General features: G+C 34.5%; 2 protein-coding genes across 2 annotated transcripts; one reads left to right on the top strand and one right to left on the bottom strand.

Annotated features, from left to right (window-relative positions):
• The first annotated feature begins 1,302 nt into the window (after positions 1 to 1,302).
• On the top strand, positions 1,303 to 7,178 carry LOC133197540 (ran guanine nucleotide release factor-like). The gene is made up of 5 exons (XM_061333623.1): positions 1,303 to 1,468; positions 3,785 to 3,898; positions 5,181 to 5,282; positions 5,543 to 5,695; positions 6,107 to 7,178. Exons 1-5 carry the CDS (start codon positions 1,395 to 1,397, stop codon positions 6,222 to 6,224), a joined length of 561 nt encoding a protein of 186 aa, XP_061189607.1. The 5' UTR covers positions 1,303 to 1,394; the 3' UTR covers positions 6,225 to 7,178.
• Positions 7,171 to 16,690, bottom strand: LOC133197539 (caspase-6-like). The gene is made up of 9 exons (XM_061333622.1): positions 16,520 to 16,690; positions 10,263 to 10,393; positions 9,339 to 9,598; positions 8,707 to 8,795; positions 8,435 to 8,623; positions 8,076 to 8,292; positions 7,800 to 7,931; positions 7,604 to 7,710; positions 7,171 to 7,469 (listed from the first exon to the last, which is right to left on the bottom strand). The coding sequence occupies exons 1-9, from the start codon at positions 16,652 to 16,654 to the stop codon at positions 7,386 to 7,388; spliced, it is 1,344 nt and encodes a 447-aa protein (XP_061189606.1). The 5' UTR covers positions 16,655 to 16,690; the 3' UTR covers positions 7,171 to 7,385.
• Between the last annotated feature and the right edge of the window lie 778 nt (positions 16,691 to 17,468).

The raw sequence follows: 17,468 nt of genomic DNA, 5'->3' as shown, positions 1-17,468 counted from the left end.
GGTGAAAAAATTAAATCGTCTATGATTGTTTCGGTATAATAAAACAGTTATGGAATGGGTACGAGGGAAATAGCAAATTTATGGTTCCCCTCGGCAGGAAACTATTTTTCCTCCCTCGGGGAACCATAAATTTGCTATTTCCCTCGTACCCATTCCATAACTGTATAATATAGGGAGAGCACATATGCTCTGGAATCTCCTAATTAATGACTGATATTTCCCCCAATTATTAACCAAGTTGAAGTTTTGATGCAGATTCATCCCCAAGTACATGTATTAGTATAACTGAAAGTTCTACCTAAACTTGCATGGATCAGGGACCTATATACTAATATATAGGTCCCTGCATGGATGTAGCCTTGTTACATGGCCGTAGGAACCGGGGGGGGGCACGGGGGACCGTGCCCCCCCCAATAATTTTGCCGATATATAGATTACAATAGAAAGCATAGCTACTATATGCTTGTGCCCCCTCAATAAAAACGTCTGATGACCTTTTTTTTTTTTTTTTTGCTTGTCAAGAAATTTTTGGTAGTTGATAGTGCCCCCTCAACTGAAAATGTATGGTTAAGTAGTTAACTTTTATACTTAGAGTGAATTTTTGTTTATCGCTAGCTATAGGTAGCCTAATGGCGCCCTAATAATATTGGGTGTCTTAGAGGCCTAATTACATGTATGTTAGGTGGTAAGAGGCCCTATAACTTGGTGCCCGACACCTAATGGTGGCCTAATCATGTTAGGTAGTAGGAGGCCCTATTATTTGGGTGCCTAATAGAAGCCTAACTATATTGGGCTGTCGACAGATATATATACAGGGTGAGAGAATACATGTGCGGCAAGCACTTCTCCTCTATTTCTTGATTTACTATGATGTTATGTTGATGTAAATTTCCATAATACAAGCAAAGTGTTGTTCTTATTGATCTATAAAGATCTCAAAATCCTACGCATGTGTTGCGAATAGCACAGGATCCACATAATTTTGTGACTTGTCTGGGGTTTAAGCAGATTTGGATATAATCACAAGCTACTTTACCCTCAGTTGCGTTACAGTATCAACATCAGTGATCGCTCTCCAATGCGTCGTTGGGAAAGGGGAGGTATGACTTATCCATTATTTAGTACATCGAACTTGAGATTTAACCTGTTTTTGATACTTGAAAGGAAATAAAAAAAAAAATAATAAAAAGAAACGAATTATAATACGATAAAAATAGGAGAAAATGAATTTTGATATTATCCCTAAGCGTTTAAGTGACCTCACTTAAAGTGAAACTGAAAGTAAACATGAAGTTGATGAACATGCGATTGTGCAAGTTTGTTATGTGTGTTACTCTAATAATAGCTGTTAGTAATATTTAATCCTTGTTCGAATATAATTTTTAACATTCGAAATGTCTATGAAAGTACAGGAATTATTTGGGGGAGCCCTCACTGTTCATCTTCCAGAAAACGCCAAGGACATCAGGTAGACTACTGACAGTACAGACTACAGTACTGACTAGTGTGAAGTGTTTTCTTTTAAGGGTTTGTTCATGTGTGAATATTTTTTGAAATACAATATGCAGATTGGAGAAGTCTTTGCATTTATGACGGAGGATTTGTCCGTATTCTTACGGTTGTGTGACGGTCATAAGTTTCTTCACAGGCTACCAAATCAATGTAATCAGTAATATGTGTCTTTTCTGGATAAGACTAACAGTTTGAACATGTAGTTTTATAATCCAGAAAAGAAACATTATACTTGGGATTACCTGTAAAAGTGACAACTTTTTATAGATTGTTTACAATTTATTGCATTTAGATGATACAAATTGATTCCGCCAGAATAAAGTATACATGTAATGGACCTTTATTTGTCACAATGGGCCTCCATAATTGTAATCATACAGACAAAAATCATCTTTTCTTCTTGACAAATCTCTTTCAATGTGGGTTGAAAGTTACTACAAGCATTAATTTGTGCACACATGTGAGAAAAATTGAGATTCAGCCTTTCTTGAAGGCTACTGCAATCACTGGTTGCTATGTTAAAAATGTAACTTCAGTTTTAAAAAGTGTGTTTGCATTATAAACACATCGGCAGAAAATCTAATAAAATTCAACATGTAAGGGTGCCAATTATTGTCCATTTTATTACCCACCATGAATTGCACTTTAAACAGCATGCAAGCATGTTATTTGTTGAAATTGAGGATGAATACGGCTGAATATATAGCGGAATCTCAGTATAATAGTGATATACCACTATTATAGTGGAATTTACATTTCCCCCAACCTGTATATTACAAGTTTCTTCACCTTCCAAATGTATTCTGAGCTAACTGTACTACAAATTTAGTATACATTGTGCAGCTGCTCTAGGCAATAAATTGCATTGACTCCCAATAGTCATGTACAACAGGTCCAGTATAGGTACTACATTTAGCTACATAGCTTGAATTACCTACGTAGCTTTATTTTTCTGCCTGAAGTGTGAATGTTATAGCTAATAAAACATACTTATTTTTTAGCTCTACTGGTCAGAGACCAGAAGAGCTTATGCGATAGTAAGGTGTCCCGCGTCCGTCCGTCTGTCTGTCTGTCTGTCTGTCCGTCTGTCTGTAAACAATTTTTCAAAACGCTACTTCTCCTACAGTTTTTGTCTGATTTCAGTATAACTTGGCACACAAGTAGACTATAATAAGATACATAACTTAGTGCATCGGTTTTTGATTTTGATGAATGTTGTTGCCATGGTTACTAGAAATAAAAATTTCTGTGAAATTCCTTTAAAACGCTACTTCTCCTACAGTTTTGGTCTGATTTCAATATAACTTGGCACATGAGTAGACTACACTAAGATACACAATTTAATGCATCGGTTTTTGATTTCAATGAATGGTGTTGCCATGGTTACTAAAAATAGAAATTTCTGTAAAATTCCTTTAAAAATGACTCCTGCTACAGTTTTCATCTGATTTCAATCTAATTGGCACAAAATTAGACTACACTACGTTAAATGAGCATTTTTTTTTCAGGATGTACAAAATATCACACTTTGATGAAGTAATAATTTTGAACTTTGAACTGATCTGAAAACAATTCATTAAAAATCACTCTCAAAGATGTGTTTCCTTCAGCTAGCACAATTGCATTCAAAGTTTTAAAAGTTTTTGGGCTATATGTACAGCAGTTAATGTGAGACCAAACAGTTACTTATTTAATGAAATAACAATGAAGACCAGTTCTGGTTAACATGACGATTGGTAATAATTCAGCACAGTGTAAAGTAGCCGTACTTATCCATGCCTCACCGAACACAAGGTGGTGTACACAGTTACTCAAACAGTGGAAATGCATCATTTGCTTTAAAATGTTCAAAAGCAGCAATAAACTCTGAGTTTATTGCTGCTCTGAGTTGCTTTTTTAAAAACTCCATTGTAAGAATATCAGTACAGTAAAACATGTTTATAACGAAGTGCCAAGGACGGGCAATTTTGCTTCATTATAAGCGTAATTTGAAATATCCTTTAAGTTTAAAACATATTTTAAAGTCACGGTGAATGAAAATCACTTTGCTATAGCGTCAATTCATTACATAAGCATGTTCGCTATAAGCGTGTTTTACTGTAGTTGTACTTGCGATTTTTTTTTTGGCAATTTTAAGTAAAAAGCATATTTGTGAAAATTTGTGTTAAATAAAGCTACTTCAAGTAGCCAAATAAAGTAGCTACTTCAAGTAGCCAATAAAGTTTTTTCAGTATTAATTTTCCAAATACATATTTTACACTTTATTATTTAGTGACATTCGCCAGATTCCAGACAACCAGGAAGTGTTTGCTCACCCAGTCACAGACCAGAGTATTATCATAGAAATCCTGGAATATGTGGACAAAGATGATGAAGAAGCGATAAAGTAAGTATCGGTAACTCAGTCACAGACCAGAGTATTATCATAGAAATCCTGGAATACGTGGACAAAGATGATGAAGAAGCAATAAAGTAAGTATCGGTAACCAGTCACAGACCAGAGTATTATCATAGAAATCCTGGAATACGTGGACAAAGATGATGAAGAAGCAATAAAGTAAGTATCAGTAATCCAGTCACAGACCAGAGTATTATCATAGAAATCCTGGAATACGTGGACAAAGATGATGAAGAAGCAATAAAGTAAGTATCGGTAACCAGTCACAGACCAGAGTATTATCATAGAAATCCTGGAATACGTGGACAAAGATGACATAGAAGCAATAATGTAAGTGTCAGTAACCCAGCATTAAAGTAAGTACAGTCAAACCTCGTTATCTCGAACTCAATGGGACTAAGGAAAAACTTCGAGATATCCGAGTATTTGAGAAATATGAGGTAAAATACTTAAAAAGAATAAAGGGCTAGGACTTCCAAATCACTTCGACATATCTATGGTATTCGAGATATCAGTGTTCGAGACACCGAAGTTCAACTGTATTAGTAACCCAGCAATAAAGTCAATGTCAGTAACCCAGCAGTAAAGTAAGTGTCAATAACCCAGCATTAAAGTAAGTGTCAATAACCAAGCAATAAAGTATTTGTCAGTAATCCAACAATAAAGTAAATGTTAGTAACCCAACAATATAGTAAGTGTCAGTCACCCAACAATAAAGTAAGTGTCAGTCACCCAGCATTAAAGTAATTGTCAGTCACCCATCAGTAAGGTAATTATCAGTCACCCAGCAGTAAAGTAATTATCAGTAACCCAGTAGTAATGTAATTATCAGTAACCCAGCAATAAAGTAAGTGTCAGTAACCAAGTCACAGACCAGAGCATCATTATAGAAATTCTGGAATGTGTGAACAAAGATAATGGAGAAACAAAAAAGTAGATTTCAGACAGATATTGTCTTTAGCATGGATTATAGGTAGTTTTAGAAAAAGGTCGCACTTTGTTGTGTCTTTTCTACTTCAAATAATCAATCAATTTATTAAAATCCAGAGAGTACTTAGCCAGCAATTAGGCTAATAAAGTTTTTCAGAGTACATTGAACATTAATATACACATGAGCTTTTTAAAGATTTCTCATTTTGACCCTAGCCCTTATAGTTCTGATTTTGGATGTATCCATGTTAGTGTACTATACTATTTAAAGGTGACATGTATTTATTGTAAATAAAAACTTTTTACACAATACATATTTAATTTTATGTATGTTTTCTAGGACCCACTTTAGTGATCTGGCCTCAGACAATGATGTTCAGAGTGGAGATGCCAATATTGTTCAGATAGAAGAAATTCCTAACACGGACCTTAAAATGACACAGTAAGTCTCTAACTGCCTGGTTTAAATCAGATTGAAGAAATTCCTAACACGGACCTTAAAATGACACAATAAGTCTCTAACTGCCTGGTTTAAATCAGATTGAAGAAATTCCTAACACGGACCTTAAAATGACACAGTAAATCTCTAAAAAAAAAACAGCTTGCAGGTTGTGAGTTTCTGATAGCTGGTAAGACGTCATGTAAGATTCATGATAGTTACACAGGAAGATTCTCCTTAACTTTTGTTTGGTTTTTTTGTAGGTGTGACAATGCCTACTATGTGCTAGGACAACAGAATGTCTCCAAATTTAATGAGGCAGCCAAAAACACAGTAGATATGCACATTGGTCTGTTCCGCATCTCCAAATTTACCTCAGATATACTTGTGACCTTCAACAATCCATCATCGATCAAGTAAGTGAAATATATGACAAGTATTAGAGGTAGATGTAATGGTGTAACTCTAACCAACCACAGGTTATCTTACCAATGATTCTCATTTGACTAAATAAATTAGAACATTTCAGCTACAGATTTATTCTGAACCTTTGCACATAATTTATTGTAATGCATTTAATAATAAACAAGCTTTGCTAACATACTTTTACCGGTAACTTCAATGTTGGGTTAGTGACGAAATCTAAGTTAGTTGATACTGATTGTCTTTTTTAAATATAACACATACACACAAGTTACTTTAAAATCTTTTTTCTCTGACCCTGATTGTTTCGTACCTCCTCATTGGTTGATTTTAATTGAAACACTTTCCATTAATTTGTTAATTTGATTTCATAAGTTGTTTTGAACACACCCATTGTCCTTCAGCCCCCAGAGTAGCAGTCATCATCCTGTTCCTGTCAGCGCTACCCCCTGGACCCTCGACGACTTCCGGAATCTTCTGACATCACTCTGTGTAGTGGATGAGGGAATATTTGGACAGTAGGAAATTGGGTTTATGACTTTTTATCAGTAGTGTTGGATTTTGTTCCAGATGAGTGACAGAAAGCTGATTTCCTTTAAGAATTTACATGGATTCCACAAGTTGTTTACTGCTTCATGTTCTCTTAGGCAGGGGGAAAATCAGCATTTTAATATAATTTTGCTACAGCATTCTCAATTTGCAAACTGTATTTTAGAGAAGGAGGTAAAATTAGAGCTGTAATGCATGGAATCTGAGTATCCAGGCAGATGATGCTGATGAAGCATTTAATTTTATATGTCAGTGTGTTATCTTTATGACACACTTACATGTATTAATATGTTTACAAGATATACATGTCTCTGTATGTGTGCTCTTTGTGTATAGTGGTATAGGGACTGGGACCTTGACTCTTGCTAATCTATGTAATACCACCTATGTACTCAGTATTAATGTAAAAGTGATATTGCATTTGTTGCGGATACATTGTAACTAAGAAATTAAGCTGCATTCAGTATGGTGTATTTTGTCTCCGACTCATTATTTTTTCCCTTAATTTTAATTAATGTAATATTGTAGTTGACCTTTGACACCCACCTGTAAGTTCCATCTTACTTTTCCTACCTAGAGTAAATAGCACTGGAGCAATGTAACAATGTGTCAAACAAACATGTAATTATGTTAAAGGCTCTATCATGCGCCTATATAGGCATGGCCATGTGTTTGTTGAAATATTCTTAAAAATAGACTTAAATGTTATTGATGTCTCTGCTTATAAGCATATAAATTGTATTTGAATGATATTTTAAGACAATGTTTTAGATAGGTTGAAATGCTGATCTACCGATATTTGATGACACCAGGACAAGACATCTAAATCTGCTCTAGAAGTGTTAATAGTACAGCTTTATATACCATATAAAAGATTTGATAATAATTAAATATTCAATCAAAATAAAAGCTACACATATTTCTGAATATGTTTTAATACAGTTTCATTTTATTGTGAAAATACTGTTTGAAAGATACTTATAAATAAAAGCATAATGATATTGCACTTTGTATAAAACTGTGATGTGCGTAGTCTCTATGGACTTGTACAATACATTGAAGTCACATCAAACTAAGTCATTCACACCAACAAAATTCACAAAGAATATCCTCTGCCTTGGGTCTTAAAAAAGGTCAAGGATTAAAAAATAGTTTTCTTGTAAATGAGCTGGCATATTCCACTATCTCTGGCTCACTGACCGAGTTCAGGTGATTTATCTGTAAATCAAATTGAAAACATGGTAAAATTTAGAGGTACACTGGTATAATGAATGCTTTTAGTTCATTGGTTATGGTACTAAAAGTAAGGAGAAGCCCCTTGATCCTTGATTGTAATCTGTAATCTAGATTACCTTTTTAACAATTTCTTCAAGGTCTTCTTTGAATGCTAAGTTGCGCATAAGATATACAAAGGATTGTATAAATCTTGAGCCAAACACACCGTGATAACTTACTGCCACTGAAAACAAAATTACTGGGTTTGAAATTGCGTATTGCAATGAAATTCGTTTTGTTCACATTATGGAAGATAATACAACTCATATCTACCATCTTGCGTTGCCCTTACAACAAACATGTCGGCCCTCATGTTCACAGTGTGTCCTGACGTTGTTGAAGATGACACCATAGATGTAAGGTTCTCAGTATTCTTTTTCATTTCGTGCACCGATTTAGATTTTGCTGTAAAGAGACCTATGAACATGAATTTCCTTAAAGATACATGCATCAGAGACTTAAATGCCATGGTATTTATGTCTCTTCATGCATATATTATCTAGTTCAAAGGAAAAGAATGTTGGATTTTGTGATCTGGCACGCACGAACCATCATCACATGCTTGGAAAATAAATATCTTTGGGATTCCTCTTAGACTGCTGCAGTGTTCATCATCGTACATTGAAATGATGGTGTCTATATTTATCTTGTAACCGTTCACACCGTAGATGTGGTCTCCGTCACCACGTGACATAACGACCATTACGTAACACTCCAGTGAGGCGTGGTCACATGTTCGCTCCTTCTCCAATACGGCAGAAAGTTCCTATAAAGAGATATCAAAGTTTCGATATTAAGCAGACATTTTCAAAAAATTGTCATAAAAATTTGAGAACGGTAACCGAAGGTAGTTTGTATTATATTTGGAATATAAAAAGGCTAGCATATAGAAAAAATTAAAAAAAGACCTTTAATGTTAGGTTGCTGTGTTGTTTAGTCTTGAAATAAAGTTGTTTGAACAACAAATCCAAACTGGTGGCATCTTGTTGGGATCTCTCCATCCTCTCCAGGTCCACTTCATCACTGCCAAATTTGAAGTTGTTGATGATGACTAATCTTCCCCGAGGTTTCTTCACCATAGAATAGACGTCGGATTTCTGTCGAAAGAGTATGTATGTATGTTTTTAAAATCGGGTGGAATTCATCTAAAGTTATCAAAGTGGACAATTGGAATACATACCACATTAAGGCTAGAAAGAGCTGATGAGCTTAGAGACCTGTGGACTTTGAAATTCAATGACTGCGCATGTTCCGGTTCTGAAGGCCATTCTAACACAATAAGAACAAATTCTCAATTCTGACAAATGATTATAACACTATATTCAATAAGGTAAGCTAGTGATTTATTGAGCTTATATATTCACTATTTTTATACAAGTTAAGGATACAACTATTATATACTAATCGAACATCGTCCTCTGCAAAATCAGCTCCGAGGAGCTATATATTTATAATATTATATACATGTATATAATATATATTAAGGTCAATAAAGATTCAAAGTAGCTGAAAATCTAAATTTTTCAAACTTTTTCTGCTGTTGCAAAGACTCATAGCAACCAGATTGTATTTGATATATGTTTCTGGTGTGTAGTTGTAATAATGGGTTAAATTTCATCAAAATCGGTAACCATGCGTGGCAAAAAAGTTTACGTAGACAGAGAGAAAAGCTCTCAACGCAATAAATACAACATAGATAATTAGACGTACTGTAAGTTTATGTAGGAGCAACTTTATGATAGTACAAGCTCAGAATTCCCGTAATTATGGCTAGAATATAAATACATGTATGTCTTGGAGATGGATTCTTACTCTCAGGTAAGGTAAACTCTTCGTCTACAATGGATAACTTTTGGAAATCTTTTTCCTCTAGAGGTAGCTCACACGTGAAGGACTGGTCCTGGATCTCGCTGATCGATTCCACGGGTTCCCGTCTAACCTCTGCTGACATACTTCTCATGAGCGGGGGCTTCTGAATTTCTCTGTTTGATTCCACTGTCGCCGACGCACTCTTTATTAAAGGAAACCTTTCGGACTTCCGGTTTTCAAATAAATCTTTCTTGCCCCCTGGACTATAGAATTCAATCATATAATTAATAAAATGTTTGTTTCTTTTTCAGAAACTTTTGTCCATTGGTAATTTTGAACAGTACATAAAATAACAGGTATATATTAATAATTCAATATGGCACATAGACTCGCTTGCACTTTATGTTGACTGAAGCATGGTAATCAAAATTGAATGAATTAATTTAGAAAATGGGCATATAACACCGTTCTTGAGGGTCCCTGTCGGTACATTTTGTCGCCCTGTACATATTTTCACCGGCGACAATATGTACCGGCGTACCCTTACTGCACATATTGTAGTCCATCAGTATATATTGACACCGGCGACAAGCTGTGCCGAGGTAAGCCTAGCCTTTTCTCCCGGGCGACAAAATTTACCATGCAAATCGGCACATTGTCAGAGAAAAAAAAAAGCTTTGTATTACGAACATTTGCACGTTTCATCGCCATTTTTTGAAGACTAATTAACTGGGGTCATTGAGAGAGAGAGAGAGTTTTGGCCTTTTCCATGAATCTCTTTCATCATGCTTTTTTAATTACCCTCTTCATGGCATCAATTGTATATGAAATATAGATAAAATAAACCTTTTTTGCACAATCTCCCAAGTTTGCTTAGTAATATAAGCTTATAAAAGTGATTTGCCTAAAGCAAATTTATTTACTTACTAGAGAATGCCAGAGAGGTTATGCTGAAAAGTCTCTTCCAAAGCGTCAAAGAAAGCCCCGTATGCTCTTTTGCCTCGCTTTGGAATTATGTCCAGAAGTTTTCTTACTTGATTTTCCCTGGTCTTCTCAGACTACAAATCAAGGTTAATTATGCTTTAAAATCTGTTATTCTTTAAAGATTTAATTAAAAGGCTCTTTGTAGATAAATTAAAAATCTCATCAAACCAAAGGACACTAGAAGCACCATTTTTTAAAAAAGTATTAAATCTACAGAGAATCAACAGGGTTAAGCCAAGCTAAATGCACACTTCTTCATACCAGGTTGCGCTGGCTAATTATTAAAATAAAAACATGTATAACGACTGCATGTATGGCAAGTAATTCTCCAGATTATCTTAATAAGTTGACCCAAACTTGGAATACTAGTAAGCGATTAACACATGGAACAGAATTCAGAAAGGAAGACGGAGCGACAAACTTGAAGAAGCTGACATTCCCATAATTATATATTTGGGACTTTACAATGTATCACCTCGATAGAAAAGTACTACTGTTGTCAGTAAAAATGTAAAGAAACTGATGGTAATTAACATCATGAGAGACCGGATGTTAACTGTGCCAAAAAACCCCGCCTGATAAGGATGCTGACATGGTGTAAGATGAAATGTAAGCTAAAGAACAGTAATCATTCTCAAAAGTCCATTAAAGCAGTATGATTTAGGAGCAGAGCCAACACGGACCACTTAAAACAGAGGTGGGATCAGGTGTAATGGAGGAGTAAGCATCCCCTGTTGACCGGTCACACCCGCTTTGTTGTGCTCCTTGTAATGTTAAATTAAGGGATAATCCGTAGACAATTCGTGTGAAAATAATGGCCTAGCAATTTTTATGAAAGATGACAGTCAACATTGGACATAACGACAGATCGTATTTTCAAACAAGGTCATCGTATCGACCATAGAATTTGCCAAATGTTGACTTTCAACAAGGATGCTGATATCCTTGAATCATCAACTTATTTGTCAATAGCCTGTCTCGTTTAAGAAATACGTACAAACGAATTAGAATCGAATCAACCGGGAGACATAAACTCCACATGCAGGTGATTATGAATTATTACTACATGAATAAGAAAGTTAATAAGAGTAAAGTTGAAGTCATGACGTTTATCAAAAAGTTAAGTTGTCAGTTTGCCATCAATGATTTTCTCTAGTAAATCATTTAGTTATGAAACAGATCTGTCAATTTCTATGGTGTCCTTTATTTCTAGTTCAATGAGATATACTGAATTAATGCCGGGAGGAAAATGAATATTGTTATTAAAGTTCCATTAATATTGAAGAAGCAGATTTCATGGCGTCAAAAAGTGTCTTTAATATATTGTGGGGACAGTTTGCAGGAAAGTTTTGAGTAAGATGGTTCCCTGCCTTGCCATACTGAAAGATCTTCAAATTCATTTCAATTTTCGATGAAAGTGCCGAAATAAATTTCAGGTAAAATTTTCCCAGGAAAGTGCAATTGTGTTCGTGAATTTTTCACGAAGAAATTCACGCAAGGCACATTTGGCTATGTTTGATATATAAAGGTAAAAATCACAAACAGGGATCATTTTCATTAAATTTACACACTGAATTGTCGACGGATTCTACCGTTATTTCACGATCTTGACAAGGAGCACACAGTGGGTGTGACCGGTCGGCAGGGGATGCTCACTTCTCCATGGCACCTGATCCAGCCTCTGATGTTTTTGGGGGTCCGTGTTTGCTCTGCTCCCGATTTTGTATTGTTTTAATGGACTTTGAGCTTGAATACTGTTCGTTATCTCCATATAACATCTGTAAAAATACGAACAGAAAACGACCAAATAACGAACCCCAGAAACACCAGAGGTGAAATCAGTTGCATAAGAAGACTAAGTATCCCCTGTCAACCGGTCAGTCCCACAGTGAGCCTTCTAAACTGATGAGGAAAACAGAATAATTTATCGGCAAAATTAGTATAGCCCAACAATTGGTGGGAAACAAATCGGTCAAAATAGGGCCCAAGGATAGATTGTATTGCAAATGAAGTCATTATAAAGACCATAGAATTTTCGAAAAGCTGACTTTATACGTAGACTGTAGAAAGTCTATCATCAACATATTTGTCAGTAGCTTGCTTCGGCTTAAAAACTGATTGCATTCCGAATATGCTCTTGCTAATTGAATCGGTTGCATAGGGAGGCATAAACTCTCCATGTAAGTAATAATTGAATATTACTACATTACTTTATTCGAAGATTATGATGGAAAAGTACGTTGGTCATCCCGTTTGTCATATAGTTTCAGTTATAAGTTTTTGTCGGTAAAACAATTTTGTAGATGGACAATTACAATATCCATTTTTATTGTGTGTGTGAGAGAGAGAGAGAGAGAGAGAGAGAGAGAGCAGTTTGTCTGCAAAAGGACATAAGCTAGCATTAACAAAACTGTGTATAGTAAATCGTTTTCATGGGGACATCAAATTTATCATTTCAAAGCATGATGTGAAAGAAGATGGGCGAACAAGGCGTGCAAAATGCATGAAGTGTCAAATATGTAAAAAACCAATTTAAGGGTACTTGGACACAGATTTGAAGTTAATATTTTCTCAAATTTTCTGTATTATTTCATGACTTATATGTTGCTATAGCATTTCATACTAAAATATAATAAAAATCTTATTTCATCTCGAATTAAGTTATTAAAACTTCGAATTTCTGGATGCGTTGGATTGACACATCCTTGCGCTTTGACATATTTTAATTTTATTCTTAATACTTAAGAAAAGTGGCAATTTTGTTGTGTATTAATGAAAAATAGTAAAACTATAACCCAGAAATTTCAGAGTAGAATTGTTCGAAAGCAAAACCCACTCAGTATTATGTAAGTCCCTGCTCAGTGGTGTGTGCAGATTTTAACAATTGAATATACCCGGTGAATCGTAAACATTAACAATAACAGAGCTCGTGCCCTGTTTACAAAAACAGTTTACGTTTCACGGGTATGTTCAATTTGTTAAACTCTGCACACATCACAGATCACGGACTGACAATACTGGTGATTTGGTTTTGCTTTCGAACATTTCTACTCTGAATTTTCTGGATTATAGATGTAATATTTTTCATTAATACATAACAAAATTGCTTCTTTTTTTAAATACATGTATTAAGGATAAGGTTAAAATTTGTGTAAGTGCAAAGATGCGTTAATCAAACGCGTCCCGGAATTCGTAGTTTCAATAATTTCCAGATAAAATAAGTTTTTAATTATATTTTCGTGTGAAATGCTATTGCATACGGAAGCCCGTTGAGGCCAAATCAGAGAAAGAAATATTTTTTTTTTGCGTTTAAACGCAATAATTATTGCGTTTAATCGCAAAGCATTGCGTTTAATCGCAATAATCATTGCGTTTAAACGCAAAAGATTGCGTTTAATCGCAATGTATATTGCGTTCAAACGCAAAACACTTTGCGTTTAATCGCAAAAGATTGCGATTAAACGCAATCTTTTGCGTTTAAACGCAATGACTTTGCGATTATGCGCAAAAGTTTTTGCGTTTAAACGCAATAATATTTTTGCGATTAAACGCAATGATTTTTGCGATTAAACGCAATACTTTTTGCGTTTAAACGCAATAGTTTTTGCGTTTAAACGCAATAATATTTTGCAATTAAACGCAATACTTTTGCGATTAAACGCAATAGTATTGCGATTAAACGCAATAATTTTGCGATTAAACGCAATAATCTTTGCGTTTAAACGCAATAATCCTTCCTTATAAGGATTTGTTTTGCATTTAAACACAATGATACTGTAGTTTCAAAATCAAACATGAATTAGTCAAAGCTTATAATTACATGTGCTAGGACCCGACACTTCAACTTTAAGAAGATCCGATTTGTTCTGTGTCTTTTTGCAAAATTTTCCAGTTTTTGAAAATTGTAATAAAACAATGGCATCCTAACAACCTGAATGTCTTAAATGTATTAGAACCCAAAACTCTTAATGAAGTCTCTGATCAATTGCTTACGTGTATCACAACTTATAGAGAAAGTTTCAGTGGTATTAATAGCACGTGTCAATTTGATACATGTAGTGCACATCGATCAATCTGTTTTCATTTGTTTTTAATTTTGACCTCATATAAATCCATCACATATGTTCTTGTGTTTACTGTATGCAACCATAGGAAGGGTTATGAATGTACATTGAAGTCTAAATACTTCATCATGTTGTACGTAATTCCAGCATTTCCTCAGTCCTTTCCAAAAATCCCTTTATACATGATTTAAACTTGTGACTGCAACGTATGTGACAGTTTTTTTTTAGCAGAACAACTGACCGAAACTTCATTAAAAATGTAGAGAATAAGCTTAAGACATGTCTCGTTCTTAGGATTCCTTTGTTTTTACAACCCGACATTTTTTTTCTCCTCTATAAATTCTTATTAGTGGTTTACCTTTCAGAGAGTGTTTGCTCGGAGAAATCTGATTCTATAAAGACAACACACAATTTCCTAATAAGAAAGAGAAAGAAATAAAAGATATAAGTATGCGTGGGTCCATTGTACTCTGCAAGGTTTGATACAAATGACTGCCTTTAAACACAAAGATTATTGCCTTTGAACGCAAAGATTATTGCGTTTAATCGCAAAAGTATTGCGTTTAAATGCAAAAATTATTGCGATTAAACGCAAAAGTATTGCGTTTAATCGCAAAAATTATTGCGTTTAAACGCAAAAATATCATTGCGATTAAACGCAAAAATTATTGCGTTTAATCGCAAAAGTATTGCGTTTAAACGCAAAAGATTGCGTTTAATCGCAATCTTTTGCGATTAAACGCAAAGTGTTTTGCGTTTAAACACAATATACATTGCGATTAACCGCAATCTTTTGCGTTTAAACGCAATGATTATTGCAATTAAACGCAATGTTTTGCGATTAAACGCAATAATTATTGCGTTTAAACGCAATAAAAAATATTTCTTTCTCTGAATTGGCCCCAACGGGCTTCCGTAATTGCAATATATAAGTCGTGATATTATACAGAAAAATTGAGAAAATATTAAGTTCAAATCTGTGTCTAAGTACCTTTAATTTGTGAACTTAGTATGTCGAGCAATGTTCTTATTATTGAAAGGTATGAAATTATGACAGAACTTTCCGGTGTTAAAAATTCGCTCGGCAAAAATTATTCTATGGTGAAAAGAATAATTAGGACTTCTTGGGTATTGAATCTAAACGATAAAAATTCTGAGTATAACTTTTTTCTTTGAGACTGACACGCTTACATGTACCACTACACCACATAGCTCATAGCTGGTACTAGAATTTGAATGTTGCTTGTTAACTGGACTTCTGATATTTCTCGAATAGATACGAATTTTGCGTCATAACAGTATTTTTAAGGCAGAGTCGCTCCTTCCTTTATGTTTTTGTTAAGTAAAATTGTATATTTTTAAACATTTTGAAAAAAATACTTTCGAAACTATAGAGCAAGGACCCACTTTTATAGAGAAATTGTATACTCGGCATAATATAGTTAGAAGAGTTGATCATTTTTGCCGTCTTTGGTGTGTGCCTGCTTTTTTATAGACGAATAATTTTACACTTGCGAAACTGTTGCAAAATTAGGAGATTTTACATAAAATATATTAACATTGATTGAAATATCAACGATATTATTTCACTTTCTTATTTGTCGAACCATAGCCATTTTACTCAGCCCAACTTTTCATGAAATCTCCTTTCTCACAAAATAATAACAAGTTACTAAAATAAAGAACATTTATTTCCATACAATTAGTGTTCTGTATTTTACCTTGGGACCAAATTATGAGAAAGACAAGTGATATTTCACACCTAACGCCGAGTGTTTGGTGGACAGTCATTTACTGTCCACCACAAAGTCTTCAGTTGTCAAACTCTTTGCACACACATGGACTATCTTCCCATTGAGCCACCTTGGTGTTATTTTTTTTCTCTTGGAATAGGTATATTTAGCTTTTTTTTTGTTACCATTGTCTTTCAGATCTTGATTGATGTAAGTATATGATTTTCATTTTAAGGTCTTAATTTGAAGAAAATTATCCTATTATATATAATATGGCCGATAAATCATCAGTGTCAACTCCAGAAAATAATCACTTGTATATCATATACCAGTGATTAACTACTGGAGTTAACACTGAACATCATCTACATGTCTTAATCGAGGACAACTTTTTGATATTTACCAAAACTTCATTCTTCATTCCTTCACTCAGGACCTCCCTCTGATAAAGTCGGTCACATACTGTGTCCAGATCCACAAGGTCACGTGTAAATATGCTCCTGCTCTTCCTCAATATCCCCCTCTCCCTCTCCTCCATCCTTACATCCCTCTTTTCAGGGAACCACTTAGATAGAGAATTCTAAAAATAGGATAGTATGTTCACGACAACACTTGTTTTTTCTCCTCTAAATCATGCATTTAGTACTTATGATATTATCGCATGAATTAATTTAGAAAATTGTTAGCATATGTATTTGCAATATTGCAGCAAGTGAGCAAGAGATACCGGTAATCTTCCTTAAATCCAAATTTCAACAGGTTTGTGAATTTACTTAATTATTCGACATTTCTTACTTACACAAAGTCCAAAACGCTTCTACAAGACACAGATTTGAACTAAGTAGTATTTAAGGGAAAACAATAGATACATGTATGAATGTTTTACAAATGACGTGAAGTGAGAATTATTACATTTTAACACAATGAAATATATGATATATATATATCAGTATTCGAGCTCAAAAGTCCATTAAACATTACAAAATAGGAGCAGAGCAAACACGGACCTCTAAAACATCAGAGGTGGGATCAGGTGCCATGGAGGAGTGAGCATGTCCTGCCGACCGGTCACTTTCTTTCAACTTCAATCAAAACGCATTGTTTTTTATATATATATATATATATATATATATATAGATAGATAGATAAATTGATAACATTGAGTGAATTATGCAATGTCATTGCTTGTATGTGATGTTTTGTAGTGTTAGACATCGCAATAGTCTCGAATATTGCACATACTTTATGTATCAAATGTATAGCTAGAACCGGTGTTGTAGAGTAGGATTTCCCTTAAAGCTGGCTTTCACCCTCGACTCTAGAATAGGACTTCCCGCAAGGGCCAATCTCAT

The sequence above is a fragment of the Saccostrea echinata genome, unplaced genomic scaffold, assembly GCF_033153115.1.
Source record: "Saccostrea echinata isolate AGI-Se365-2 ecotype Australia unplaced genomic scaffold, CSIRO_AGI_Sech_v1 ptg000030l, whole genome shotgun sequence".
NCBI classification, from domain to species: domain Eukaryota; kingdom Metazoa; phylum Mollusca; class Bivalvia; order Ostreida; family Ostreidae; genus Saccostrea; species Saccostrea echinata.
Note: the sequence above shows the minus strand (reverse complement) of the source record. Positions and strands in the feature narration are given on the sequence as shown.

Excerpts from the sequence above, each read along its gene's own strand:
- LOC133197540 (XM_061333623.1), top strand. The coding sequence starts at position 1,395 with ATGTCTATGAAAGTACAGGAATTATTTGGGGGAGCCCTCACTGTTCAT. Across the intron at positions 1,469-3,784 it reads GAAAACGCCAAGGACATCAG|TGACATTCGCCAGATTCCAG; the intron begins GTAGACTACTGA and ends TTTATTATTTAG. Across the intron at positions 5,696-6,106 it reads AACAATCCATCATCGATCAA|CCCCCAGAGTAGCAGTCATC; the intron begins GTAAGTGAAATA and ends ATTGTCCTTCAG.
- LOC133197539 (XM_061333622.1), bottom strand. The coding sequence starts at position 16,654 with ATGGAGGAGAGGGAGAGGGGGATATTGAGGAAGAGCAGGAGCATATTT. Across the intron at positions 10,394-16,519 it reads GAATGAAGAATGAAGTTTTG|TCTGAGAAGACCAGGGAAAA; the intron begins GTAAATATCAAA and ends CTTGATTTGTAG. Across the intron at positions 9,599-10,262 it reads AACCTCTCTGGCATTCTCTA|TCCAGGGGGCAAGAAAGATT; the intron begins GTAAGTAAATAA and ends TGAATTCTATAG.